The sequence below is a fragment of the Alexandromys fortis genome, unplaced genomic scaffold (genome assembly GCF_014885135.2).
Source record: "Alexandromys fortis isolate MF-2015 unplaced genomic scaffold, M_Fortis_MF-2015_v1.1 scaffold_79, whole genome shotgun sequence".
Classification (NCBI taxonomy): domain Eukaryota; kingdom Metazoa; phylum Chordata; class Mammalia; order Rodentia; family Cricetidae; genus Alexandromys; species Alexandromys fortis.
The window spans coordinates 7,774,940-7,802,523 of NW_026067964.1; the positions used below are offsets into that span (position 1 = coordinate 7,774,940).

The 27,584-nt window shown below is 40.5% G+C and overlaps 1 protein-coding gene across 2 annotated transcripts in view; it reads left to right on the forward strand.

The window, feature by feature from the left end:
• Msh3 (mutS homolog 3) overlaps positions 1 to 27,584 on the forward strand; it is a 144,269-nt gene that overhangs the window by 78,411 nt on the left and 38,274 nt on the right. For both annotated transcript variants that reach the window (XM_050153768.1, XM_050153769.1), the window contains exons 13-18: positions 881 to 1,013; positions 11,282 to 11,469; positions 12,075 to 12,243; positions 18,060 to 18,124; positions 20,127 to 20,243; positions 24,290 to 24,397. In XM_050153768.1, the coding sequence (XP_050009725.1) occupies positions 881 to 1,013; positions 11,282 to 11,469; positions 12,075 to 12,243; positions 18,060 to 18,124; positions 20,127 to 20,243; positions 24,290 to 24,397 (780 nt within the window). The remainder of the gene's footprint in view (positions 1 to 880; positions 1,014 to 11,281; positions 11,470 to 12,074; positions 12,244 to 18,059; positions 18,125 to 20,126; positions 20,244 to 24,289; positions 24,398 to 27,584) is intronic.

Consider the following 27,584-nt stretch of genomic DNA (forward strand, 5'->3'; position numbering starts at 1 on the left):
GAATATTCTAGCCTATGTCCATACTGGGTCGGAGCTTCATCGCGCGTCTACCCGGGAGAGCGGAGCATGGCCTCTCTGCTCCAGAGAGCAGAGATGTCGAGTCTGAGCTCACTTCCCCTTCCTCCCAGCATTCTGTTCTGTTTACTCCTCCCACTTATGTTTTAACCTATCAGGGCCAAGCAGTTTCTTTATTGCTTAACCAATGAAATAAACAGATTGATATATGACACTCCCACATCAGTCCTGCAATGCTGGTTTCCGGTGTCTTTTGACATCACAGCCTCCACATTTTTTATTGATAGTGCCGCATATTTCTGCCAACACATGCTCATTCAACACCACTATCACCATAACCGAGTCATCTTACTGTTTAATAGGCCTATTATAGCAAGCATATCCCGAGTCTCAGTGGTTCAGCTACACGAGTTTATTTGAGAGTGGATGTGAAGTAGAGGATGTTCTGTTCTAGTCACGAAGCCAGGCAGGTGGAGTCAACATGTGGCTTGTAGCAGTGTTTTGAGCAAAGGCACAAAGAGTAGTGTGAAAGCTGACATAGGAGGGTTGATCAGCCTGGGCACAGAGATGACGCATGTCATTCCTATCCTCATTTCAATGAGTACCTGATCATGACTAATCTTAGAGGAGCTGGGAAGTATATTCTGTGTATTTGCCTCATGAGGCGTCTCTGTTACACTTAGCTAGAGACTTTCCTTGTATGGCACCTGCGTGTTGAGCCAAATGATAGAAGGAGGCAGGGAAGAATGGAATGAGAGCGTCTTCCTTAGATAGTGACTGTGACAGAGTCCTAGGCATTAGAGTGGGCAGTGTCTATACTCTGAATTCCTAACATCTGCTCATTGCTGTTGTTCTGTTCTCACAGGGACATAAACGCCCGACTTGATGCAATATCTGATGTTCTCCATTCAGAATCCAGTGTGTTTGAGCAGGTAGAAAATCACCTACGTAAATTACCTGACATCGAGAGAGGACTATGTAGCATTTACCATAAGAAAGTAAGTAGTAAAGAATCAAACCTCCTGATACTCACAGTGTCCCTTCATGCTAGGCCCTGGAAGAAAACTATGTGGGGTTCTCAGTGCTTGTAAGGAGCATGAGAAACAGCTGTAACCTCAGAAACTTTAATTGTACAAATTAAATTGGTTCAGTGTTTGCATTCGTAAAAAGTATTCTCACTTTTTGAAACTTCAGCAGCATATACTGAAGTCTTTCTTCTATTAAAATGCAAAAAACCTAAGTAAATTCAAATAAAAAATGCAAGATACTGTGTTTTATATTCGAAGTACAGATCATTGTCAAAATGAGAAACTTACTTTGATCTGTGATTTTGAAAAAGAGAAGCCTTAATTTTTAAGATTTAAAATCTCCTTTGACCTGAACAAAGGGAAAAGATGTTGATGTGGGATTTGTTGAGAGTATTAGTGGCAAACAAGGTTCTGCCTCTTCTTTTGCAGAGTTTTCTGAGCCCTGAGGGGAGGGATTTGATGGAGCCATTCCTTTTAGGATTGGGTATTTGGAGTTCTCTTGCTCTCTGTGTAATGTCTGGCTGCGAGTCTCTGTATTTGTTCCTGTCTGCTGCGGGAGGAAGCTTGTTCTCTGATGATAGCTGAGCAAAGCATGAATCTATGCGTATAGCAGAATGGTGTAAGAGGCATTTTATTCCTGCTTTCTTTATCAGAACAGTAGTATTTAGTTTTCCTCTAGGTACTTAGCCTATCTAGTCTCAGGTTCTTGGTCATCCAAGCTGAGTTGGATATGGGTTCCATCTCATGGAGTGAGCCTTAACTTATTGGCTGCTCCCATAAGCTTTGTGCCACAGTTGCAACAGTGTATTCAGTAGGGAGGTCACTATCATAAACCAAAGTGTTTGTAACTGTTTTAGTGTTTGCCCTTCTATTTTGGTAGTATCCAGAGTTATTTTCCATTACTGGTGGGTGAAGGCTTGACTTCTTCATGTTCAGTGAGTTTGTAGGTGTTGTCTTCAGCAGTAGGGTCTTACCATCAGTTTATGGAAAGCAAACAATGGTTTTGGCAATTTCCTGGGTTGTTTGGTTATGTCCGTGGGACCACCTTGGCTGAGCACTTGGTTAGCTATAACCCATTTCCAGTGCTGGAAGCTTCATTTGGTGACAAGGGACAGCCACTTGAGACTCTGCCTCCCCCATTATTTGGCGATTTTGCTTACAGCACCTTCATATATGTATATATTCTAGAAAGCTTCTATTTCATTGGGTTTTCATGCAGCTCCTCAAATGGTCTTAGTTTTAGCTGTCCCTACTTGTCCCTTACCTTTCTCTTCCCCCCAACTCCCTGTTTGATCCCCTTGTCCATCCATAACTGTCTGTTCCACTTCCCCTTCCTAGAGAGATCCATCTCTCCCCCTACTTCCTTACTCTCTCCCTAGCCTCTTATTATATGGATTGTAGCTTCCTTATCAATGACCGAAGAGTTAACAACAACATATAAGTAAATATATTCCATATTTGTCATTCTGGGTCTGAGTTACTTCACTCAGGATGATTTTTTTTTCCTATTTCCCTCCATTTATCTATGAATTTTATGATTTTTCTTTTCTTTTCTTTCTTTTTTTTTCAAGACACTGTTTCTCTGTAGCTTTGGAACCTGTCTTGGAACTCGCTCTGTAGATACGACTAACCTTGAACTCAAAGAGATCCACCTATCTTTGACTCCCGAGTGCTGGGATTAAAGGTGTGCACCACCACTACACAGCGATTTTGTTTTTCAAGGGATGTGTAATATTCCATTGTATAAATGCATCTTATTTTTTTTTATTCTTTTATCCATTGACAGATATCTAGGCTGTTTCCAATTTTTGGCTATTATGAATAGAGCAACAGTGAAAATGGTTGACAGTGTCTCTGTGGATGAAGAGTCCTTTGGGTTATATGCCTGAGAGTGGTGTAGCTAGCTGGGTCTTGAGGTAGCTCCATTACTAGCCTCCTGAGGAACTGCCACATTAATTTGTATAGTGACTGTACAAGTTTGCATTCCCACCAGCAATGAATGAGTGCTCAACTTACTCTACAACCTTGTCAGCATGAACAGCATGAATTGTTTTATTAATCTTGGCCATTCTGATTGATGTAAGTTCACATCTCAACACAGTTTTGACTTACATTTCCAGCATGACTACTCATATTGAAAAGCATTTCTTAAGCCGATGGTGTTGGCACACAGCTTTAATCCCAACACTTGGGAGGCAGAAGCAGGCATTCTCTGAGTTTGAGGCCAGTGTGGTCTACAAGAGCTAGTTCCAGGTCAGGCACCAAAGCTACACAGAGAAACCGTGCCTTAAAAAAATAAACAAAAAAAGCATTTCTTTAAGTCCTTCTCAGCCATTTGAATTTCCTCTTTTGAGAATTCTCTGTTTAGATTCATGCCCCATTTTTAAATTGGATTTTTTTTAATGTCTAGATTTTTGTTTGTTTGTTTTAGTTTCTTATATATTTTAAATATTATCCCTCTATCAGATGTGTAAAATCTTTTCAGATTTTGTAAGCTGACACTTTGCATGAAAATGTCCTTTGTCTTACAAAAATTTTTCAGTTTCATGAGGTTTCATTCATTAATTGTTGATTTGGTGCCTGTGCAATGGTGTTCTGTTCAGAAAGCCTTTTCCTGTGCCAGTTAGTTCAAGGCTATTCTCCACTTTCTCTTCTCTCAGGTTCAGTCTCTGTGGCCTTATGTTGAGATCTTTGATCCATTTGGACTTGAGTTTTGTGCAGGATAATAAGTAAGATTCTATTTGCATTCTACATGCAGACATTCAGTTTGACCAATGCCAGTTGTTTGAGATACTTTTTTCCAATGTTTATTTCTGATTTCTTTATCAAAAACAGGTATCCATAGGTGTGTGAACTTAATCTGACCAATCATTTCTATTTCATTGATCAACATGTTTATTTTTGTGCCAATACCATGCTCCTTTTACTACTACAGTTCTGTTGTACAATTTGAGAGTGAGGTTGTGACTCCTCCAGGAGGTCCTTTAATATCCAGGATTGTTTTAGCTACTCTGTTCGTGTGTGTGTGTGTGTGTGTGTGTGTGTTTCCAGAAGAAGCTATAAATTGACCTTTCAAGTCCTGTGAAGAATTATGTTGGAATTTTGATGGGGATTGCATTGAATGTGTAGATTATTTTTGGTAGAATAGCCATTTTTACTGTATTAAATCTACTAATCCATGAGCACGGGAGAATTTTCCATTTTCTGATTTTTTTTCTTCAATTTGTTTCTTCACTGTCTTAAAGTTTTCATCATACAGAAGGTTTTTTTCCCTTGTGTGGTTAGTTTCCCTCCAAGATATTTTATCTTGTTTGTCTGATTTCTTTCTCAGTCCATTTTTCATTTGTATGTAGGAAGGGTTTCTATTGCTGTGAAGAGACACCAGACCACAACAACTCTTATAAAGAAAAACATTTAATGGAGGTGACTCACTTACAGTTCAGAGGTTCAGTCTATTATCATGGCGGTGAGCATGGCAGCATGCAGGCAGACATGGTACTGGAGAAGCATCTGAGAATCCTACATCTTCTAGGCAACAAGAAGTTGACTGAGACACTGGGCAGTATCCTGAGCATAGGAAACCTCAAAACCCACCCCCACAATTGAAACCCTTCCTCCAACATAGCCATACCCTCTCCAACAAAGCCACACCTCCTAATAGGGCCACTCCCTATGAGATTATGGGGGACAATTACACTCAAACTACAGCAGAGGGCTGCTGATTTTTTTTTAAGTTAATCTTGTATCTATCCACTTTGCTGAAGGTGTTTATCAGCTGTAGGAGTTCCTTGGAATTTTTAGGGTCACTTATGTATCCTGTCATCTGTAAATAAAGATACTTTGACTACTTCTTTTCCAATACATATTTCTTTGTTCTCCTTCAGTTGTCTTGTTGCTCTAGCTGAAGCCTCAAGTACTATATTGATTAGATATGGAGAGAGTGGACAACTTTGTCTTGTGCCTGATTTTAATAGAGATGCTGTTACGTTTCTATTCTTTAGGTTGATGTTTGCTGTGGCCCTGGTGTAAATAGCCTTTATCACATTGAGATATGACCCTTGAATCCCTCATGTCTCCAGGACTTTGATCATGAAGGGGTGTTGGGTTTTGTCAAAGACTTTTTTGACATTTAATAATAAGGTCATGTGGTATTTTTCTTTAAGTTTATTTATACGGTGGATTATTTTCATATTCTGAACCATTCCTGCATTTCTGGGATGAAATCTGCTTAATGTGGATGATCTTTTTGATATGTTTTTAGGTTTGGTCTGCAAGTATTGTATTTAGTATTGACTATGAATGTATCCTTATGTTTGGAAGGGAAGTTTGTCTAATTCACTTTGTCCAGTCTTTATATGGTTTGGGTATTAGAGTGACTCTGGTCTCATAAAATAAATGTTCTCTCTGTTTCTATTCGGTGGAATACTTTGAGGCATATTGGTCTTAACTCTTCCTTGAAAACCATCTGATCATGGGCTTTTTTCTTTCTTTCTTTCTTTCTTTCTTTCTTTCTTTCTTTCTTTCTTTCTTTCTTTCTTTCTTTCTTTCTTTTTTTGATTGGGATACTTAATGACCCTAATATTCACTAGGGAATATAGGTCTGTTTAAATTGCTTCTCTAATATTGGTTTAACTTTGGTAAGTGGTATATATTGAGAAAATTTCTCAGTTGTCTTAGATTTTCTAATTTGGTGGAGTACTGGTTTTTAAAGTGTGCCCTTATTATCTGGATTTCCTTAGTGTCTGTTGTTATATCCCCTTTGCATCTCTAATTTTTTAAATTTTTACCTTCTCTATCCACCTTTAGTTAAAAATGTGCTAAGGGTGTGTCAATCTTACTGTTTTCGCAAAGAACCAACTCTTTGTTTTATTGATTTCTTTTCATTGTTGTTATTTGTTTGTTTCCATGGGTTTGCAAGCTTTCTGTTATTTCTGTTTTTGTTGATATCCAGCTTTAATCCATGGTGACCAGGTAGGGTGCAGGGTGTTATTTCAATCCTTGTATTTGTTGAGACTTATTTTGTGTACCAGAAGCTATATTCTTTTGTGTTTGCATGGAATGTTCTGTAAATATCTGTTAGGCCAATTTGAATTATGGCATTAGTTAACTCTAGCATGTCTCTGTTTAGTTTTTGTCTTGCAACCTGTCCTTTAGTGAGAATGGGGAGTTGAAGTCATCCATTATCATGGTGTGGGGGGATCAACATATGATTTAACTTGTAGTAGTGTTTTTTAATAAACTTGGGTGCCCTTATATTTGGTGCATAGATGTTAAGAATTCCAATATCTTTATATGGATCTTTCCTTTGATGAGTATGCAGTATCCTTCCCTATTGCTATGATTAGTTTTGGCTTGAAGTCTATTTTGTCATATATTAAAACAACGACATCACCTTGCTTTCTAGGTCCGTTTGCTTGGAATATCTTTTTTTCATTCTTTTATGCTAAGGTCATGTCTAATGTTAAGATGTGTTTCTTGGATGCAGCAGAAAGATGGATCCTGTTATAGAATCCTTTCTGCTAGTCTTTTTCTTTTTATTTGGGGAATTGAGATCATTGATGTTGAAAATTATCAATAAGCAAAGTTTGTTGATTCCTATTATTTTGTTGCTGTGGTGTTGTACCCCCATTTGATTTGCTGGTTTTATATCATTCATTCTTTATGTTTTCTTTAGTTTGAAGTTTTCCTTCTGTAGGGATGGATTTGTAGATAAATACTGCTTAAATTTGGTTTTATCTTGTAATGTCTTTCTTTATTGTGATTGAAAGTTTTGCTGATTATAGTCGTCTTGATGAGCATCTGTGATATCTTAGAGTTTGCAGAACATCTGCCTAAGCCCTTCTGACTTTAGAGTCCCCGTTGAGAAGTCAGGTGTTAGTCTAATATGTTTGCCTTTATTTGTTATTTGATATTTTCCCCTTGAAGCTTTTAATATTCTTTCTTTTTTCTATATGTTTAGTGTTTTGAATATTATATGCCAAAAGACTTTATATTCTGGTCCAGTATATTTCCTGTTCTGTATGTTTGCTGTATATTGATAGATACCTTCTTGTTTAGGCTAGGGAAATTTTGTTCTGTAATTTTACTGAAAATATATTTTGTGTTTTTGACCTGCGCTTCTTCTCCTTCCTCTATTCCTATTATTCATAGATTTGTTTTTTTTTTTTATCGTGTCTCAGATTTCCTGGGTATTTTGTGCCTGGATTTCTTTAAACTTTAAGTTTTCTTTGACTGAGGTATCCATTTTTTTCTATCTTGTTTTCAATGTCTGAGATTCTCTCTTCTATCTCTTGTATTCTGTGGTTGGAGGGGCTGGAGGTTTCCCAGGGGATGCTGAGGGAGTTGGAGGCTGAGTCCAAGGGTTGGGGGGGGGGTGAGTTAACAGTCCCTCTGAGGGAACAGGGACCATGCATGTACTTGTGAAGCAGGGCGTTTGGGGCTTTATGGGTAGAGGGAGTTCTTGGGTTAAAGTTTCAACTACAGTTCCATTCTCTTGCAATCTCCCAGCTGTAATTACCAACAGAGGTTGGAGTGGCCTTATCAGAAGGATGGATGTACCTCTTCGGGGACGGTGTTGGGGATTCCTTAGTTTTAGGAGACCACACTACCCTATGTGCTCCCGTGTCAGGACTTTCCTGAGCCTAGAGGCTGCAGGTAGTATTGGTGCTTCTCGTATTAGGAGGAGGCTACATTGTTTCATTCTTCCTCCTCTTTTTTTTTTTTTTCCCCACAGGGTTTCTCTGTTACAGTCCTAGCTGTTCTGGAACTAGCTCTTATAGACCAGGTTGACCTCAAATTCACAGAAATCAACGTGCCTCTGCCTCCTGCCTGCCTACTGGAATTAAAGGTGTGGGCCACCCCACCGCCCACTGTTTAGTTCTTCTTTAACAGTATCTTAGTATCTTCCTGGATGCTAGCAGCCTGCAGATGTCAGTAGCGAGTCAACATTCTTGTCCTGTGTTGCTTAACTCACCTTAGCTTTTTGGGCCATTATCCCTTCAATGAGTTCATCTGTACAAGTGTCCTGTGTGTCTGGAAAGCATTGTTTCAGTGCAGTCACCGCCACCTCTGGCTCCTACAGTCTTCTGCTCCTGCTCTGGAATGACCTGAGCCTTGAGAGGACAGGGGTGTGATATCACTTTCTTACTGCACTGTGTAGTCATGCTACGACCGCATACTGTTGTATAATGCAGTGCTTGTTAAAAGAGGCTGTCTTAGTTAGGGGTTTATTGCTGTGACCACAGCTTCCTTACATTTCAGAGGTGTAGTCCATTGTTATCATAGCAAAAAGTAGAGTGGCACACAGGCAGCCATGGTGCTGGAAAGTAGCTGGGAGGTCTGCATCTGGATCTGAAAGCAACACTGGGCCTGGATTGAACATCTGAAAGGTCAGTACCCGCCTCCAGTGACACACCTACTCCAACAAGGCCACACCTCCTAATAGTGCCCCTCCCTATGAGCCTGCGGGAGTCATTTTCATTCAGGCCGCCACAGAAGGCTAGTGGCTTACTAACATGACAGAATTTGTGTTTACATCCAGCATCCTTGACTCTTTTAGTTGTTGTGTCCTTTTGATGCAGTTTTCTCAACTGCCATTGCAATTTTTTTTTTCTGGTTGACTCTTCATACTCAAACTTTATTTATATTTTACTTTTAGTCAAATATAAATTGCCTGCTTAATTCATGGTATAACAAATTTTTATATTCCCCAAGTTTAGTTTGACCAATTTTCATTAATGTTTACTTTTTAAGACTTGTCTTCATTGGGAAATAGTGCCAGAATGATAAGTACTGCCTCTGAGGATATTTGTGGCACTCCGGAGGACTTATGTAATTGTTCCCTGCACTTCAGTTAAATTAGAAACAAACTACAAACTGGATTTGGTCATGCAGATCCTGGGGAAGCGAATCCTGAGTTGATGATGCTCAGTGGAGTCAACTGCAGTATTGGGTGCTGTGCCGCTGTTTAGCTGGCAGCAATAGATGCCATGTTGATGTTGGAAAACTCTCTTTGGTGCTGCAGAGAGGTACAAAACCATGTGTTATTTGTATCCTTGGCCCCATCCCTGGCAGCCAGTGCTATTACCCTTCCCCAGTCAGCTGATCTCCAGGCATTTTGCCTTCACTGTTTGGAAGGATTTTTTTGACAGATGTCAGAGATTCTCCCCCCCTCCGCCTTTGATTTTGTTTGAGCTGTTAATCAAAAAAGCAAGGTCAAAGTACCCATGGCAGGAGGTGGCGACATCCTGCTAAGCTGTGGTGATTTCTAGGCTGCCTTGCTGCCTGTCTTTAAACTTCACTTTGGTTTACCTTTCATAAGCTTTATGTTTCCCTTCAAGTTTCCAAGCTCTAGAGAAGTTACAATCATATTCATTTGAGAAGCAATCCATATGCAGTGCAAGGATGGCTTGTGTTCTGAGATTTCTGACTGTGTTTTACTAGAACGCGTGACTCCCTTGGAAGCTCTTCCTTGGTGCTGCTCTTGTGTTTCACTGGAGTGAGGCTCAAGATTGGTTTCAAAGGCGAAGGACAAAGTGGTGACAAACCAACTTTAGAAAGTCTGAATGTTCCGCACCACAGTTTTCTTAGCTGGCTCTTGATCACACCGTCAGTGCATGCCATTTGTTAGTTTAGTTGGTTTGTTTTTAAGCAGTGGTTGCTCGGGGTTATCCATGGCCCTTTCATTTAGTTTTCTCTTCTTGCTGTGTTACTCCAGGCTGCTGCCGTTCGCACCAGTGCTGAGTGACATCCTGGGTCCAGATCTTGCCCATTCTGTGGGGCAGCCTAGGACCTGTGGTTGTAGAATTTTCACATGGAGGTGCTTTTACAGTAAAAGTGATGGAAGATTCCAAGAGGGCTTAATGTGGAATAAAATAAATTATTTCTTTTTATATCAAAAGTTCAAAGTCAAATCTTAGAAAACTGTGTCACAGGAACCCATATTAGATGTTAAAGTTGGTACATACATTTAAGGATAAAGATGTTTCACCAATGTTGAGAACAGTTTTGTACAGTCTTGTATGTGAATAGTTTTCTAGCCAGGCTGGACTGAGCCCGAGCCACAGGTCACACATGGACCTAGGCTCTGCTTCTTCCAGTGATATGTCTTGTGCTGTGGCCTGTTCTTTGAAGCATAATTGCCTTAACCAAAAGATATGTATCTTTATTAACTTTTTTCTTTGGTTTACTTTTTCTCGTACCCACATACGTCCAAGATCTAATACAGGTGAAATTTTTAACTTTTTTTCTTTGGTTTGGTTATGAAATTGACCTCCTCTATTCCTACTTTTTTGCAAAACAGGCTTAATACTGACTGTGGCAAGTACTTCACAAATGATCTGTCTTCTGTGTATTTCAGGAGAAAGAAACTAGTATCTTTCCTATTAAGAGGTTTATCCTAGAAGCCTGGCTTTCCGAGGGCATTTCTTCATATTCTGAGAACCTTGTTAATAGCTGTGAGGACAAAGACCTCTAGACTCTTCAAGAAGGTTGCTCCTACTGCTAGTAGAGAAGGCTGGCTCTTTTACATCTTGTGTGACGTGTTATTATCAAGCAGATCTTCGACATTTGAACAAATGACAAATACTGCCTTGCAGTTTTAGTTTGTTTGTTTTATTGTTATCAAACTTGGGGGTTCACAACTGTTAGCCTGGCCCAAAGATGGAGTCACTTAGGACACCAAAATGGATGACCTGTGTGGGACCCAGCCCCTCCTGCAAATGGAAGCTGTATGGATGTTCTGAACTTCTCAGAAGTCTGCTGGCCCCTTATCCCAGCAGAACAGCGTGACTATAGCCTCCTGCTGTCCTAACAGCCAAGCCTCCCCCACCCCTTATACAATTTTGCTTACCCCCACAGTCCCTTTTGCCTGCAACAGTTCCTTTTTCCTTACTGCTTTCTTGCCCAACTAAAACTACCCAATAAAACCCAAACTCCCTTTTTTGGCAAAGCTGCTCTCCCCTCTTCTCCAGTGCCTCTGGTGGTCTGGTTCTCTCCTTAAGAACAATCAGTGCTTCAATGTCAGACCTGGCCACCTGGCCTCAGTAAACCAACTAAAAGGGCCAAATTAAAATGGAGTGCAGCATGGCCGTTTCAGTGTTTCTGCACTGCACCCTGGCTTACAGCAGATCTTTTTTTTTTTTTTTTTTAAACCCAGTCTCCTAAATGTTGGGATCACTGGTGGGAGTCACCACATCCAGCTCTTTATGTTGTTTCAATTAAAAAATATTTGTTTCCAGTGCTCTACGCAAGAGTTCTTCTTGATTGTCAAAAGCCTGAGTCACCTGAAGTCAGAGCTTCAAGCATTGATGCCTGCTGTGAATTCCCACGTGCGGTCAGACTTACTGCAAACGCTCATCTTAGAAACCCCTGAGCTCCTCAGTCCAGTGGAACATTACTTAAAGATTCTGAATGAACAGGCCGCCAAGTAAGTGTGGATTCCCACTTCCTTCCCCTAGCAACCATCAACCAGTGTATCTGCTACTTGGTGTGGGAAGTTGCTTGAGTACTTATGTAATTGGAAACATTTATAATTGTCTAAACTTAGGCAGTTCACAATCTAGGACCAAGGAAGTACTTCCTGGGGTATCAGTTGATAGAGGATGAAGTTCTCCTAAAGCCTGGTAGTAGCCGTTGATTAACTCCAAAGCAGGTGCCATTAAATGGCCCTTGTCCCCATTTTCTAGATACCCAGGGGCAATTGTCCTTTTTATTTAGAATCTGTGTCCTCTTAAGGGTGTAGTTTTATGCTGTGTCTCACAGGAAGCTGAGTTCACCTTTGTTGTTATTAGGCAAATGATGCCATAGTTTTCTTTGTTGGTTTCACCATACAATTAAAATACAATTAAAATAAAAATGATTTGTCAGTCCTCGGAAGTTAAGGAATGTCCCCGTAAATATTCAGTGGCAGAGCTGGAATTAGAACCACATTTTCCTGAGTTCCAGGCTGTTGGTATTTAATCATGCTACAAAATTGATAACTGGTCTAATTAACATGCTTCAATATACGTATCTGCATTTTTCATATTTTAGAGTTGGGGATAAAACTGAATTATTCAAAGACCTCTCTGACTTCCCTTTAATAAAAAAGAGGAAAGATGAAATTCAAGAAGTTACTCAGAGTATCCAAATGCATTTACAAGAATTACGAAAAATACTAAAACTTCCTTCTTTACAATATGTGACTGTATCAGGACAAGAGGTAATGTCAAGCATTTTCATTTCATAGCAGTTTGCCTGGAGTAGAAAAGCTCTTTCATAATAAATATAAGTAAAATCTGTGGATAGGTTGTTATAAGCAGCGGCGCAGAAAAACTACCGAACTAGACCCATGCATGCGCAGAAAGATTTATTGCTATTCAAACTGTCAAGGTCAGAGAAGGGCAAGGTGGTGGAAAAGCAAGCAGATTTTATATGACAGTCAGTGGGGTGGGGGTCTGAGCTGATACAGGCTGCCTAAGCTGATCCGGAACTTTGTGCCTTGTGGAAGTAGGTGATGTTTGGGGGAAGGTTAAGGGAGGTTCCTGGAGGATTAAGGGCGGTTTTTGGTGAACAGAAACCACCTTAAGAGGTCAGCTTTTCAGGAAACAGAAACCTTTAGGCTTGTTTACCTGACCAGAGTCCATCTGTTTAGGACAATGCCACAAGCCCTATCATTGGGGAAAAAGGAGGAGGGAAAAGGCTTTGAACCTGACAGTTGTAAATATCTTATTAAAAACCTTCTGTCTTTTCCCTTGGAAATATGCCATAATAACCTATTTTGACAAGAAATCATAATAATGTTTTATTAATCTTTAAATAAATTCAAGCAATGTGGTGTTACATGTACCCCATTACTGTTGAAGATACATTACAGAAGATCTTAGTTACTATTAACAGGGTCTAGGTCCCGGGCAGAGGAGTTAGTCTTGGTCTTGGCCTCTGCCTCACAGAGGAAATGGTGCCGAATAGATCACATATATTGATTGAATCTCACAGGGTTAACTGGCAGCACTCCTCCCAGTCTTATTTAGAGTGGAAATGCACATTAATGTAGCCATGCATAGATCTCATTGCTCTTTGCAATATAGGTGAGGATGTCTACTTGTCTTTTTAAAAATGATTTCTTTATTTCATGTACACTAGTTTGCCTGTATGAGGGTGTAAGATCCCTTGGAACTGGAGTTACAGACAGTAGTGAGTCTGGGCCTTGTGGGTGCTGGGACTTGAACCTGGATCCTCTTAAAGAACAGCCAGTGCTCTTAACTGCCTTGGGCAATCTCTCCAGCCCAAGGACGTATACTTGTCTTTAAAGTTGGTATTAATATCTGAACGAGAACTGTTCAGAGAGAAATGCTTTCAAGCCTGCTCTGTACCTTGAGGCTCATTCCTCACTATGTCTGTTTATGTTACCGTGAAGATCCTCATTAAAGGAATTTCAGACATTTTACTTTGCTAAAATATTAATTTAATAAACTTGGGAATAATTTCTTCAGGGTGAACATTCTATTTAAGATTTAAAAAATAGATTTTTTTTTTCTTGTGGAGAGAAAGCTCTGCCACAGGAAGCCTGCCTGAACAGCCTGGTTACAACATTTTTATATATATAACTATCTTTTTTTATTTTACATACCAATTCCAGTTCCCACTCCTTCCCCTCCTCCCATTCTCTCCACCTCCCCAGAGAGGGTAAGGCACATTGCTCCTAGGAAGGACCAAGGCCCTCCCCACTATATTCAGGCTGAGCAAACTATCCACCCAAAGAGAATGAATTCCAAAAAGCCAATACAAGCAACAGGGACAAATCCTGGTGCCACTGCTGGTGGGCCCTCAGTCTGCCCCAGGCATACAACTGTCACCCACATTCAGAGGGTTTAGCTTGGTCCTGTGCTGGTTCTTTCCTTGTCTGGCCAGAGTTGGTGAGCTCCCATTAGCTCAGGTAAACTATTTCAGTGGGTGTCCTCATCATGGTCTTGACCTCTTTGCTCATATTCTTACTCCCCCCACTCTTCAACTGAATTTTGGGGGCTCAGCCCAGTGCTCTGTAGCTGGTCTCTGCCCGTTTCCATCAGTTGCTGGATGAAGGTTCTATGGTGACATTTAAGATATTCACCAATCTGACTACAGGGCAAAGCCTGTTCGAGCACCCTCTCCTCTGTTGTTTAGAGTCTTAGCTTGGGTCATCCTTGTGGATTCCTGGGAATTTCTCTAGTGCCAGGTTTTTTGCTAGCCCCATAATGACTCCCCCTAGCTACAGCATTTCCAAATCACATGTCTTAATATTTGCATTGCTTTGTGTATTTTAGTGAAAGATTGTCAGTTGTATAGTTATTTGAAATAAGAAAGTAAAGTGAACAATGGTGTGCTTATCAGATTGCTCAAGACCGTGCACACTTAGTAACCACTGACGGAGTTAGCCTGTCCATCTTCTGACTAGAGTTCCCAGGATGTTATAGCCAGCAGATGTTTCACAAAGCCTGTTTCACTCAGAGATCTGCACAAATATTTTTGAGTATTTAAACAGACCTTAAATATTTAATTGTATCTCTTATTTCCACCATTTGATTATGAGTTTGGTAAATTACATGTAATCTAATACCACTATTTGGTTCACTGGTGAAATCCAAGTAGTCACAATTGTTCTAATACAATTGCTAACAATGTATAGTAGGAGTGGCTTGCAGGTGTTATGGTGGGAAAGCTGAGTCTGTGTGCCAGTTTGACCAGTTCCATGTCACATGACTCCTGTGTCATAAGAATATTGGGAGGAACTTACACATGAAATACATGAACACACCTTTTCATCATGCCATTGTTTACTAGTGTTATTCATGAGTAGGGAGAAAAACTACTTTTCAATGTGATTTTATACCCTCCTGTTTCTATATATGTCTGTATACATGGCCCTTGTAATAACTAAAAAAAAATAGGAAGCTTGTTGACCCAGACCGCACAGAATATGAATCGTGTTACTGAGAATGGACAAATAAATGTTCCAGGCTGCTAAGCCAGTGTTTTGACAACATTCTTTTTCACCTCTGCTCCTGGGTTTTATATACTCATTAGCACACTAAGCCTCATTATATGCTGCTTGCTTTAGTATTGGTCTGCAGGAAAGTTATGAAAGAAGATATTATGTAACTTTACATAACTTACCACGATGGTGGTCGTATTTTATGACAGCAATGAACTATCTCTTAACCTGAGCCAATAGGGATGTGGGATGATATTTAGATTTGAGGCAGCACTAATATTATTATTCTTAATGGAAAGGGAAAAAATACCGAGAATAATCTTTAGGAAAAAATTGTTCATTCACAGCGTATAGCTCATCCAAATAAGTGTTTTATATGTGTCCTGTCTTAGTTGGGTTTCTATTGCTGTGAAGAGACACCATGACCACAGCAAGTCTCATAAAGTAAAACATTTAATTGGGGTGGCTCACTTACAGTTTCAGAAGTTCAGTCCATTGTCATCATGGCGGGGAACATGGCTGCATGCAGGCAAATGTGATGCTGGAGCTGAGATGTGATGTTACATCTTACAGGCAACAAGAAGTCGACTGTCTGTCACACTGAGGGAAGCCTGCAAAAGAGACCTCAAAGCCCGCCCCCATAGTGACACACTTCCTCCAACAAGGCCACACCTTATAGTGCCACTGGCCTTGGGGCTCATTTTCTTTCAAATCACCATAGGTCCAAAGGGGAAAAACCCCAAGCATCCCAAAAAGGGCAGGCATTTTCTCAACTAGTGATCAATGGGGGAGGTCCCAGCCCATTGTGAGTGGTACCTTCTCTGACTAGTGGTCCTAGTTCTATAAGAAAGCAGATTGAGCAAGTTAGGAGAAGCAAACCAGTAAGCAGCAACCCCGACCCCCCATGAACTCTGAATCAGCTCCTCCTACCTCCAGGATCCTGCCCTGTTTGAGTTCCTGTCCTGACTTCCTTCAGTGAAGAAGGGAAATGTAGAAGTGTAAGCCAAATAAACCCTTTCCTTTCCAGCTTGCTTTTGGGTCATGGTGTTTCATCACAGCAACTGGAACTTTAATGAAGACACATCTATCTAAAAACAAGATAAAACAAGCAAAGGGTGGGAAGAAGATTTTCAGCAACTCTGGCAGTGATGCTAGCCTAGGCTGGTGTAACATAGTTTGAATGACACTGGCTGATATTTAACCCAGACAGAAGTAGGTCCTGGGAGGGTAATATGAGAAAGTCCTAGACTGAAGGCAGAATTCTTGTGCTACTTCTGGGAGGTGGGGTTGGGGATGCAGAGCAGGGCATTGCTGTGAGAACTTGCAGAACTTTCTAGAACACACGTTATTTTTTTCCAGTGGTTTTTCTTTAGCAGTAAGACTCATAAACAAAGGGCCTGCCTGCTCGTTCTTAGGATGTTTGGAAAAGGAGATAACTGGGAAGGACAGCTCCTCTGCTAAGGCTGCTGCAGCAGAGCACAGTGTGCAGCTGTGCTGAGAAACTTAGACTGAAACCCGAGGACAGATGAACCACACGCTAGCCAGCGGGAGGTCCAGGGGGCTTTCCAGGTTCCTGCTGCACCTCCTATTCTCCATGGCTGTGATTGGCTGTGCATGGTAATGCTGCTGGTCCCTAGAGTGGACCTTTGATAGCTGCACAGTGATTCTCAGGGTACACCTTGCTTTTATGGGCTTTTCAAAATGTTCACCATCCTTCACCAACTCCCATGGGCTGGGAGCTTTTCTTCCTGTAGCCTTGAAATTTGATATTTCACTTGGCATAGCTCTCTCAGAATTGTTTCATAAAATGCCAGTGTGCCTTCACAGTGCGTTTTTGAGCTGAAGAATTATTTAGTTAGTAATTTTATTTTCCCATCAATAATATATCTAAATTTTGGCTTGTTTCCAGTTAACTTCTTATAACTATAGGAACATTGTTAGGCTGTTACTTCTTAACAGACTTTAGTATGGGAGATTTGAAATTGTATTAATCAATTTCTATATATGAAGGTATTCTTAGTTTCAGAATTTTGCTTGGCATGGAAATTAATAAATACTAACCATTACTGTAAAACCTACAGCATTTCTTTTAGTGTAGAAATGAATCAAAGACACGACAAATGCAAAGTTTACACATCATATAACAGACAAATGAAAAACTTCACGAAACTATCACGGGATAATTAATCCAAGAGGCGATAGTTCTTATTGTTTATAGTATAGGTTTTTGAAAGTGTAACTGAAGAAGCCCCAGGTGGTTGTGTGTGTATATACAAAGGTTTGAGCACACTGAAAGGACACACCTCTGAATAGTGCTTCAGATGAGGTGTGGTAGAAGTTGAATTCCTTCGCTTCTGGATCATGTCAGAGAAGTTTGCTGACAGAGCACAGTTGGATATATGAAGGTAGTCTTACTGGAGGCTCAGGGAACGTTGCAGAAGGAGGAGGGGAAAGCACATGAAAGCTATATGGAAAGAACAGATGTGCTATCTTCTGGGCTGTCAGCAGCCCGTGATGGATGTAGGTGTGGTTCATAAGGTCCCAACCCTCCTTACTAAATGATTGGCAGTTGATGACCTCTTGCAGGAAGGACAACCACTGCCTTCAGTTGTGTACCAGACAGCAAGCCCATTCTGCTCCAAACATGTGACAGGGGAGCAGACAGCAGGATCCCTGAGGTGTGCTGGCCAGTCAGTCTAGCTGAAATGAAGAATGTCAGGCTCAGTGAGAGACCCTGTCTCAGGGAAATAGGACAGGAAGTGTGATAGGGCAGAACACCCAACCAACGTCCTCCTCCGGCCATAGTTGTAAGTATGGGCACACGAGCCATGCACCCCCACACACTTTTATCAAATTTAATCTTACTGAGTAACAGAATTCTTAAGATACGTGGATAGTAATGAACGAAAGAGGTTATTAGAAAACACCCAAACTCTCCCAAGAATAATACTGGATTTATTTTGCGTGCGTAGAATAATGTTTATTAAATTGTCATACGCTGTTTCCAAGAAGCCGTGGGTGGCTGCCCATTTAAATATCTCATTGTTCATTTGCATTTATTTTAGTTTATGATTGAAATAAAGAACTCAGCCGTATCTTGCATCCCAGCTGATTGGGTGAAGGTTGGAAGGTAAGTTTAAGGCATTTTTTTAAAGCTCAAGTGTGAATATGACACGTGTATCTGAGATTCTAGGCCAGTGCCAGCCACATGCTCGAAGCAAGAGTACTTTTCCTCCCTTGATTTTCTTATGAGTTGGAACCAAAGAGACGATTGTCTTCAGCTGTTTTTGTCATTCACTTAACAATATTTTGAAGACTGTATTTATAATACAGCAGCTGGAAGATGAATGTGGTGGTTTGGGCTTTTTGATGAATGCTGTACCTGACATTTCTTCTAAGAAGCTGAAATCTCATTTTCTACCTCACTGAGCTTTGTGGTTCTGTATTCTCAGTGTTTTCGTTGGCACGTCGTTAAAATAGTTACTTCTTTTTGTAACTTATGTCATGACATGATTAATGTGAATGAAAACTATATTAGAGAAGCACATTTTGTCCTTGGTTGGCATCCGTCCCTTGGAGGGACCCGTTCAGAAGTGTGTACTTTTGACTGTAGAGTGCTGCTTACGTCTTACTGCTCTTCCTACATCCGTGTGACTGGGCAGGGAAATACTAACATTTGTCCAAGGTAATACTAGAGAGACTTCTGACTGGTGGTGGAATGAAGGAATTCGTATGTTAAGGATGAGGGAAATTTTGACATGCTGACAAAATGACTGGTGGTTTCTCATGTTAGTTAAATAATGTAACCATTATCCATTGCCATGGCAACAGCTACTTTAAGCACAAGCATGGGTTTCTTGATGTGAATAGTGTTGACTTAGAGGATGTTTTCCATCCTTGGAGCATCCTTTCCTGTATTGACTTTTGTCCTATAGTACAGAGAAGGAATGAAAATGCACTTTATAAAAAGACATTACTAATACCCATATTGCTGTGTAGAACAGCAGCTAAGGTGTCTCACTAAATGACTTTTGAAGAAAGAGCTGCAGTAAAACGTTTGCCTAGAACTCTAGAACATGTAATCGAGGAACAACAAGCAAGGCAAAAAATCAACGCCAACATCTTCTAAACATGCAGTAATAGAATTCTGATGTGTAAATAAGGCGTTTTTGGTGAGGACTTGTACCATTTAATCTGACTGCCAGAGTCTTGATACAAGGTTAGATTAGAGCATCATCGGTTAGACTTTGAGTATCCAATAGCTAAGTTAAAGGTAACTATGGCAGCATGATGTAGGACTTGGGGAGCGAAGACTGGGGTACACATGGCCTTGAAGAGCTCTTCTAAGCCCTACTTCCCTTTGATAGCTGTCCACAGAAGCAGCACTCACGCCTTGGATCCCCATAAAGATACTCTGCTAAACACTGAACTCAGCTGTGCCTGTGATGGGGGCACTCTTACAGCCCTTGCTGTAACATAGTCCATACAAAGTCCATTCCATTTGGAGAAGACATCACCGCTGGTGCATGGCCTGGCCTAGCATCTCTGACTCCCAAATACCATCTACCCCTTCTTGTTGGAGAGGACAGTTTACGTTGAAGCCTAGGGGAGCTTGTGGGAGTTCTTCTCATCCAGGGCCACCACTAGGCCTGAAGAACTGTCTTTTTACATTCTGAATTCATGCACTGACCTTCTTTGTGATGGCATCATGTTTTATCTTTGTACTAAATTATACTGAACAGAAAAGTATAAAATCTCAAGAGTAATATGACCTCCACCAATGTGTCCACTTTTCTTTCTCAACATCTTTTTTAATTGCATTTACTTCCGCTGTTTTTAAGCAAGCATTTTTATTTAGCATAACAGAAAGAATAAAAAGCCTTTGCCAGTGAAGTAAGCTTCATCTCTGTGTCATTTTTTGTGATTTTAATACTGTTTTAAAAGCTTCCTGAACCGAGTCCTATTAGAGTCAAGCTCAGGACCATAATTAAAGAATGCTCTCTGTTTACAGCTGTTTATTTTCAAGGCTCATCCGTGAATAATCACTGCTTTAATCTTCTGACATGATGCAGCACTGATTCTTATAACCTTGATTTCCTATTTGTTGTTTCTTTTTTTTTTTCTTCTTGTAGCACAAAAGCTGTGAGCCGCTTTCACCCTCCTTTTATTGTAGAAAACTACAGACGTCTGAATCAGCTCCGGGAGCAGCTAGTCCTTGACTGCAGCACGGAATGGCTTGCTTTTCTAGAGTAAGTTCGCAGCAAACCATGCGCTCTGAGTCTGTGCTCTGAGAAATAGACCAGAAATTTCTTTCCAACCCTGAAAAGTAGAGAGTGCGACTGTGACCTGCTAGATGATAGTGGGGAAACTATGTTCTTGGATTTTATTTTCAGTTCATTGGGATATAAGCTCACTGTACTCTAGTGAGAGAGATCTAATATGCTTATTATGGCGGCATCAATATTTTATGGCTAATGGTGCTTGGTAGAGCCATTTTTTAAAATTCCTCCTTGAAATCTACCCTCTTGACCTTGTCTTTCTGCAGTGGATATGTAAGGGTTAGTTGCTTTGATTTTATTACCCTCGCTTATTTTCCTGAATTTTTAATATTTTATTTATTTTCCTCTAGGTTTTTATTTTTTAAAAAAGTAGAATGACCATCTGTGTACCCTCATCTAGATTTAGCAAATATTAAACTTTTGCTTCATTTGGTTTTATATATGTATATGAAAATATATATACATACATATTTTTGTTCTAGAATTTGGAAGTTTTTCATAATATTTTATTCATTTATTATTTATGCATGCTTAGGCATGCATCTTCTGAAAATCACAGCACCCTAGCAAGGAATCTTAGCACCATTATTGCGTCTAGGAAAATTTAACTTTAAGGATATATTTAATGCAGGCATGCATGTGATACACATACATACATACAAATACTCATATGCATAAAGTAAAAATAAATCTTTCCGAAAAATGAATATATTTAAGTTTCCCCAGAGCTCCCTGTCCCAATTTTTAAAGGAAAGATCTAATTAACTTTTACACATTGTATTTGGTCATGGTTCTTTACTCAGTTTTAATCTAGAATAATCTGCCATGCTTTTCATTTTTAAGACAGACACAGAATTTCTTTTGGAAGAGTCCTGGCCCTTGTCTTACAGAATGGCTCACACTCTGGATTGTTTGACAGTCACACATTCCTATTGACAGTGTTAGGCACTGGTTTGCTGCTGTGAGCCAGCTCTTGGGGAAACAGTGATGTGTTTGTAGTTTGCTGTTCCCTGCCTTGCGAGCACTCCCAGCCCAGCTTAGTTCCAACAACTACTCTGAAGCTGTGAAGAGATGTGCACTGACTTCCACACAACTGTGAAACTGTAGTCTCTCACTCCTCCTTACTAAGCCCTGTGGATTAAATAGCATCACTACACACAATTTAAAAGTGAATAAAGCAAGATGCATGTTAAGAAGTCAGTTCTCACGGCAAGAGGGAGATTGGTGCACGGGTAGTGCTGGACTGTCATGTACTCAAGCATGGGCCTTGACCTATCAGGGTCCAGCCGATGGAGGGCCGTAAGCATGTGTTTGTGATTTGCACAAACTCTTTCACTACTAGTAGAATTAATTTCACTTATTTTGATGAACTTTAATTCAGGGAAAATAGTCTAATTAATTAGTACATTCTGCCCACTCAGATAAATATGTGTAAACCATACTGTGAATACAATTCTTAGCTTACAAATAATAATAAAATAAACCTGCATGAAAATATCATTAATGGGGCTGGAGAGATGGCTCAGTGGTTAAGAGCATTGCCTGCTCTTCCAAAGGTCCTGAGTTCAATTCCCGGCCACCACATGGTGGCTCACAACCATCTGTAATGAGGTCTGGTGCCCTCTTCTCGCCTGCAGACATGCACACAGACAGAATATCGTATACATAATAAATAAATATAAAAAAATCATTAATAAGCTAGGCAGTGGTGATGCACACCTTTAATTCCAACACTTGGAGGCAGAGGCAGGTGAATCTCTGAGTTTGAGGCCAGCCTGGTCTACAGAGCGAGTTCCATGACAGCCAGGGCTGTACATTTTAACCCTGGCTTGATGGAGGAAGGAAGGAAGGAAAGAAGAAAGGAAGGAAGGAAGGAAGGAAGGAAGGAAGGAAGGAAGGAAGGAAGGAAGGAAGGAAGGAGGAAGGAAGTTTAATAGAGTACTTTTGATAATAAAACAAATCAGAAAATAGAGGGTTTTTCTAAAAGTAAGATAAAGTTATGTAGGAAGAACTGAGCATTGTAATAATGTACCCTGATGTCCTTTATAAGTTGGGAAGAACTGCAGAACCACAAGTAGCTAATAGATTGACCCTCAGCACTTCTGAAATCCACATTGTATTACATAAATCTGCCAAGAAACGTATTCAGCGTGACTTCTCTCTCTGTCTTCCGCCCCAGTTTGTGTAAGGGATACCTGAGTTACATTATGATTTTATGAAAATAGGCAGGCAATTTGCTTCTGTTTTCTTTCTAACTATGTACAGAAATTAACAGCAGTGCTAATAGAACTTTGCAGAATAGCATTGTGAAGTGGAGTCATAGTTTAGAATTGAAGAGAATTTAGAAAACCTATGACTGTATACTTTTGAATGCTTTTAATTGAACAAAGCCCAGTTTCTCTCAGATGACTTTCTAAAGTTTAAGCTTAGTTGCATAGTCTCTCTTTACTTAGACAATATTTCGTTCTGAGCATTTAAAAATTAAATTTTAGCTGTCGGTGGCTAATCCCATACCTTTAATCCCAGCACTTGGGGAGGCAGAGGCAGGTGGATCTCTGTGAGCTCAAGGCCATCCTGGTCTACAAGAGCTAGCTCCAGGACAAGCTCCAAATCTCCAGAGAAACCCTGTCTTGAAAAAACGAAAACAAACAAAATAAGTCTTGGGTTCTTTTGTAGTATTTTATAATATATGTATAAATTATATAAAAAATTTTATATATTTATTTTGAGACAGGACCATGAATGCCTGTGAGGCTAAGGGTGACCTTGAACTTGTGATACTCAGTAGTTTCCTGAGTGCTAAATTGTTGACTTATGCCATCATGTCTGGCCAATTATGCTCGTTTTCAACACCCACAATTTATCGTTATATATAAATGTCCATAGTTTGTACAGTTTTGCACATATTGGAATAAAATACTATGATGAGATAATGGAATAATATAGATGAGAGAAGTATTTTTTTTTTAAAAAAGAAACAACTCTAGAAACATTTCTATTCACTTTGTGAATAAATATTTTAATAAAAGCCTTGGTATTTTCCATCACCAAGTATTAATAAGTTAGCTGAAGAAGTTCTTATTTATGTGTGTTGCAATGTCTATTCTGTGCTCGAGTGTGGACTCTATTAGGGTTCTAACACTGTCTTAGTTGGAGTTTCTATTGCTGGGAAGAGACCCCATGACCACAGCAACTCTTACAAAGGAAAACATTTAATTTGGGCTGGCTTACAGTTCAGGGGTTTAGTCCATTATTGGCATGGTGGGCAGCATGGCGGCATGCAGGCCGACATGGTGGTGAAGAGGCACCTGAGAGTTCAACATCCTGAGTCACAGGCGATAGGAAGTGAACTGTGTACTGGGTGTAGCTTGAACATATATGAGACCCCCACAGTCTGCTTCCACAGTGACAGACTTCTTCCAACAAGACCATGCCTACTACAACAAGGCTATATCTCCTAATAGTAACATTCCCTATGGACCAAGCACTCAAACACATGCGTCTATGGGGACCATACCTGTTCAGATGATCACAAAAGCTCAGTCAATCAGACAGACTGTACTGCCAGTTCCCTGGGAGACACCCTGAGACAGTCACTCCAGTGTTGGCTGTTGCTGTGAGGAAAAGTGCCTGGGGAATATGGCCCACCTCAGGAGTTCTCGATGCTGTGGAAGGAAGGAGACGGAGACGGAATTCTGTTTTGAAATTCCTGAAATGAAATGTCCCAGTCAGATGAAATGTGACTATAGCATAGATAGTTATGTATGTAAGATACTATGTCTGTATCGTCATACCAGAACTGTTCTTTAGGCTTATATCATTGTCCCAAACAAGGTGGGTGAGCATTCAGTAACAGCTGTTTCACCTTGAAAGGCAGTTCCCTACACTGTCCTCTCGTGCTCGTGCAATTCATTTGCTTGTTTCATTTGTGCTTGTGATGCTCGTGGACGGTTGCCTGTTGCACTGCAGTCATAGGTCGAGACATCAGCCCGCTCCTCTTGTTGCTGTTTCTGTAGGAATTTTGGTGAGCATTACCACACGTTGTGCAAGGCCGTGAATCACCTAGCAACTGTTGACTGCATTTTCTCCCTGGCCAAGGTCGCCAAGCAAGGAAATTACTGCAGGTAACAGCGTTTTTTCATTTCCGCCAATTATCATGGTTTCAGACAAAATGGGAGGATCCGATTAATTTGACGATAGCTATTATAAAATATTGCGGTTGTTCAGATGTGTTATCCTCTTGTTAAATTCAGATAAATTCAGATACCACACGCACATAGCTAAATTTGAAAAGTCCACTCCTTTCCTCCCTGCTCTCTGAGTTGAATGTGGATGACGGCATAACCCTGGGGTGAATGTTACGCTTGGACCTTTAAGTTGTGTCAAGTTGTGAGATAAAGTTGGAGGACCCCTTTGCTCTTAGAAACTTTATGGCATATTTCCCCTCAATTTTAAAAGCTATGGTTATAAAAGCTTGCATATAAACTAGGGACCAGGAAGATGGGGTTCTGCTTGGTGGCTGTAAGCTCTTCTGGTCCTCCTGGATTCAGGCCACTGTTCTTCAGTGGCCTCTGAGCATCCCAACATTCCCCAGTCTCCTTTTTATAAAGGGCGCTAGGATCAAATCAGTCGAACTCTAAATAGTAATTCTATCTCTTCAACACGTTGTCTTTCAAAAGCATTTTAAAACAAAGCTACATATTTCAGGAAAATGAAGAGACTATTTAGCTGTCTGGTTTATTGGGAGGACTAAAAAGCTTCAGAGGCTGCTGCCTGGCTGTGCCTGTGGCCTGACGTTCCTAGTGGACGGTCTTGCTGTCCTTACTTCTTTCAAATTGGGGGTTCTTTGTAGTGTGTCAAGTTTTTAAAATATATATTTAAGTATCCTATGATCTCCAGTATGTAGCGGGTATTATAGCGAGGTTGTTTAATGTACATTTCTTTGTGAGAGATGTTTGGAGGAATTGAATATATAAGCTATGTTCTCTAAATGTGATATTTTATTTTACTGCCCCATTGTGGATACATTATTGGTTATAGCAGTCATGTTTAAAATAGATTCTTTGCATCTCAGTTACTACGTAGCTCTTTGTCATACCAAAGGGATCTCAAACTTACACAGTGTTGCCTGATCAGTTACCCATAGACAGTGCAGCTGAATCTTCACTGAAGCAAACAAGGGAAATTAATATCCTGTTTATCCTGTATTATTATAAAAACTTAGACTCTGCATTCCCTTCCACATTTGTGTTGTCAGAAGGAGGTCTTTTACACTAGATCTGTGAAGTGAGCCTTTTCTGATAGTCTATTTCTGAATGAAGCAGAGGCATTTAGTGTGTGTTTATACACTCTTCCTAGTCGAGACCGAGGGTGCTCTCCTTTTCCTCATCCCTCTTTAAGGCACCTTCAGGTATGTGCTGCTGCTGGAACTGCCATCGTGAAAAAAGGACATGAAAATAGTTATGAGGTTTGATTGCACCAAGTTAAGATTTTCATCAGTGTATAAGATGGGCAAATTGTTTGTGCTTCTGTTATCTTTCAACCTTGTGCAGTTTCTCTGTACGGGAATAGACGCAGTAAATTTAAAGTCTTTGTCGGGTCAGGTATCTGAAGTGCTGGTGGATCTGTGTGTGTTATTTCTGCTCGTCTTTTCTGTCTTCTTGACTGCTGGTGATTTTAATCATCACTTGTAGAAATGGTTTGTGTTGTACCTGTTAAGTATTTCTGGACCAACAAACCACTCTGCCGACACAATAATCCAAATCAAACCAAATCAGACCGAATTAGGAAAAGCTCAGGTTTAATGGATGCCAGCCTTCCCAGGTGGCCCCTCTGGAAAATGCATAGAGGGGAAACAGAGAACCGGAATGGCAGGTTAAATGGCCTGTGGGAGTGGTCTTGACCTTCCCTGGGGAGGGGTCACTGTTGGGCAGGCTTTCTCAGAGGTGGAGTTTGGACTGGGGCAACTCCCTGGGGAGGAAGCTTTGAAATGGAACTTTCCACCCAACATTTCAAAATGGGTGCCAAGGGGCTGGGGTGAAGCCCCCAGCCAAACAGTACCCATTCTGGAGTGGATTTTCATCCAGTAGGCATCTCAGGACACTTCCAGTCTGGTATTACTGTTCCAGATCAGGATTAAGGTGATGGAGAGGTACCTGCCCTCCTCCCAGCTCTACTCTGGGGCCTGGGACAGTTCTTCATAGCTTCTTCTCCAGGTCACAGCTGTCCCATGAGTTTAGCTTCACTTGTACTCTTAGATACCTCTCAGCACTTCATGGTGGCCCGTCTCTTGGGCCTCCGTCTCCTCCAGTCCTGCCTGCTAATGGCATGTTAGTTATCTGGGGCTTCTGGATGGATGACTGCATTTGAGTCAGCTCTTTTGTTTGTCCTTAGTCCAAGGATTGTTCTAGATTATCGAGTCCATCTAGAAGCATTTCAGGAAACATTTTATTTTATTTATTTATTAAAGATTTTTGCCTCCTCCCCGCCACCGGCTTTCATTTCCAACCTTAGCTAATTACTTGAAGTGACTCAAAACATGTCTTAATTTTTTTTATACTTATATGCTCTAAGCATCCTATCTCTTTTGTTTTTTACTAAAAATTTCTGCCTCGCCACCGGCTTTCATTTCCCTTCCCCTCCCCCAATCAATTCCCCCTCCCTCATCAGCCTGTAGAGCAGTCAGGGTTCCCTGCCCTGTGGGAAGTCCAAGGACCTCCCACCTCCTTCCAGGTCTAGTAAGGTGAGCATCTAAACAGCCTAGGCACGTACTGGCTTTGCAGGAAACATTTTAAATGCTAAAAATTTTTTCAAATTATGCATTGTGTATTTTATATTAGAAAAATTCCACTGGAGTTTGGTGGAACTACATAATCTTATATACTTTTGGCAGTGGATTACATTAGTCTCTTTGGCAGAAAATTAAAGTGGATATAAATTGCCACGAAACAGGAAACTTGTGTTTAAACTGCATTTTAAATTGTATGTTTCTGAGAGGTACACTTTTTTTTTTCCAGTTCTTAGCTTTTTATGATGTTAGTGCATGTGAGCCATGATCTTTGGTTAACCTGACTACTTGGCTTCATAATTGGGATCTTTTCTTAACATGCTGTTAAGGTGTTCTCTTTGGCTGTCCTGTAGCCTTCAGGCCGAGTTCTTACTTTGGTCCTTTCTGTCTAATTTGTATTATGTTTACTTGTTTCACTAACATCATTTATATTCTATTCCCCTGGGACAGTTAAAAGAGAAAGCTGCAATTTAAAAATAGATAATATATACCTAGATTTCCTCAGTCCTTCCCATCACAGCCCT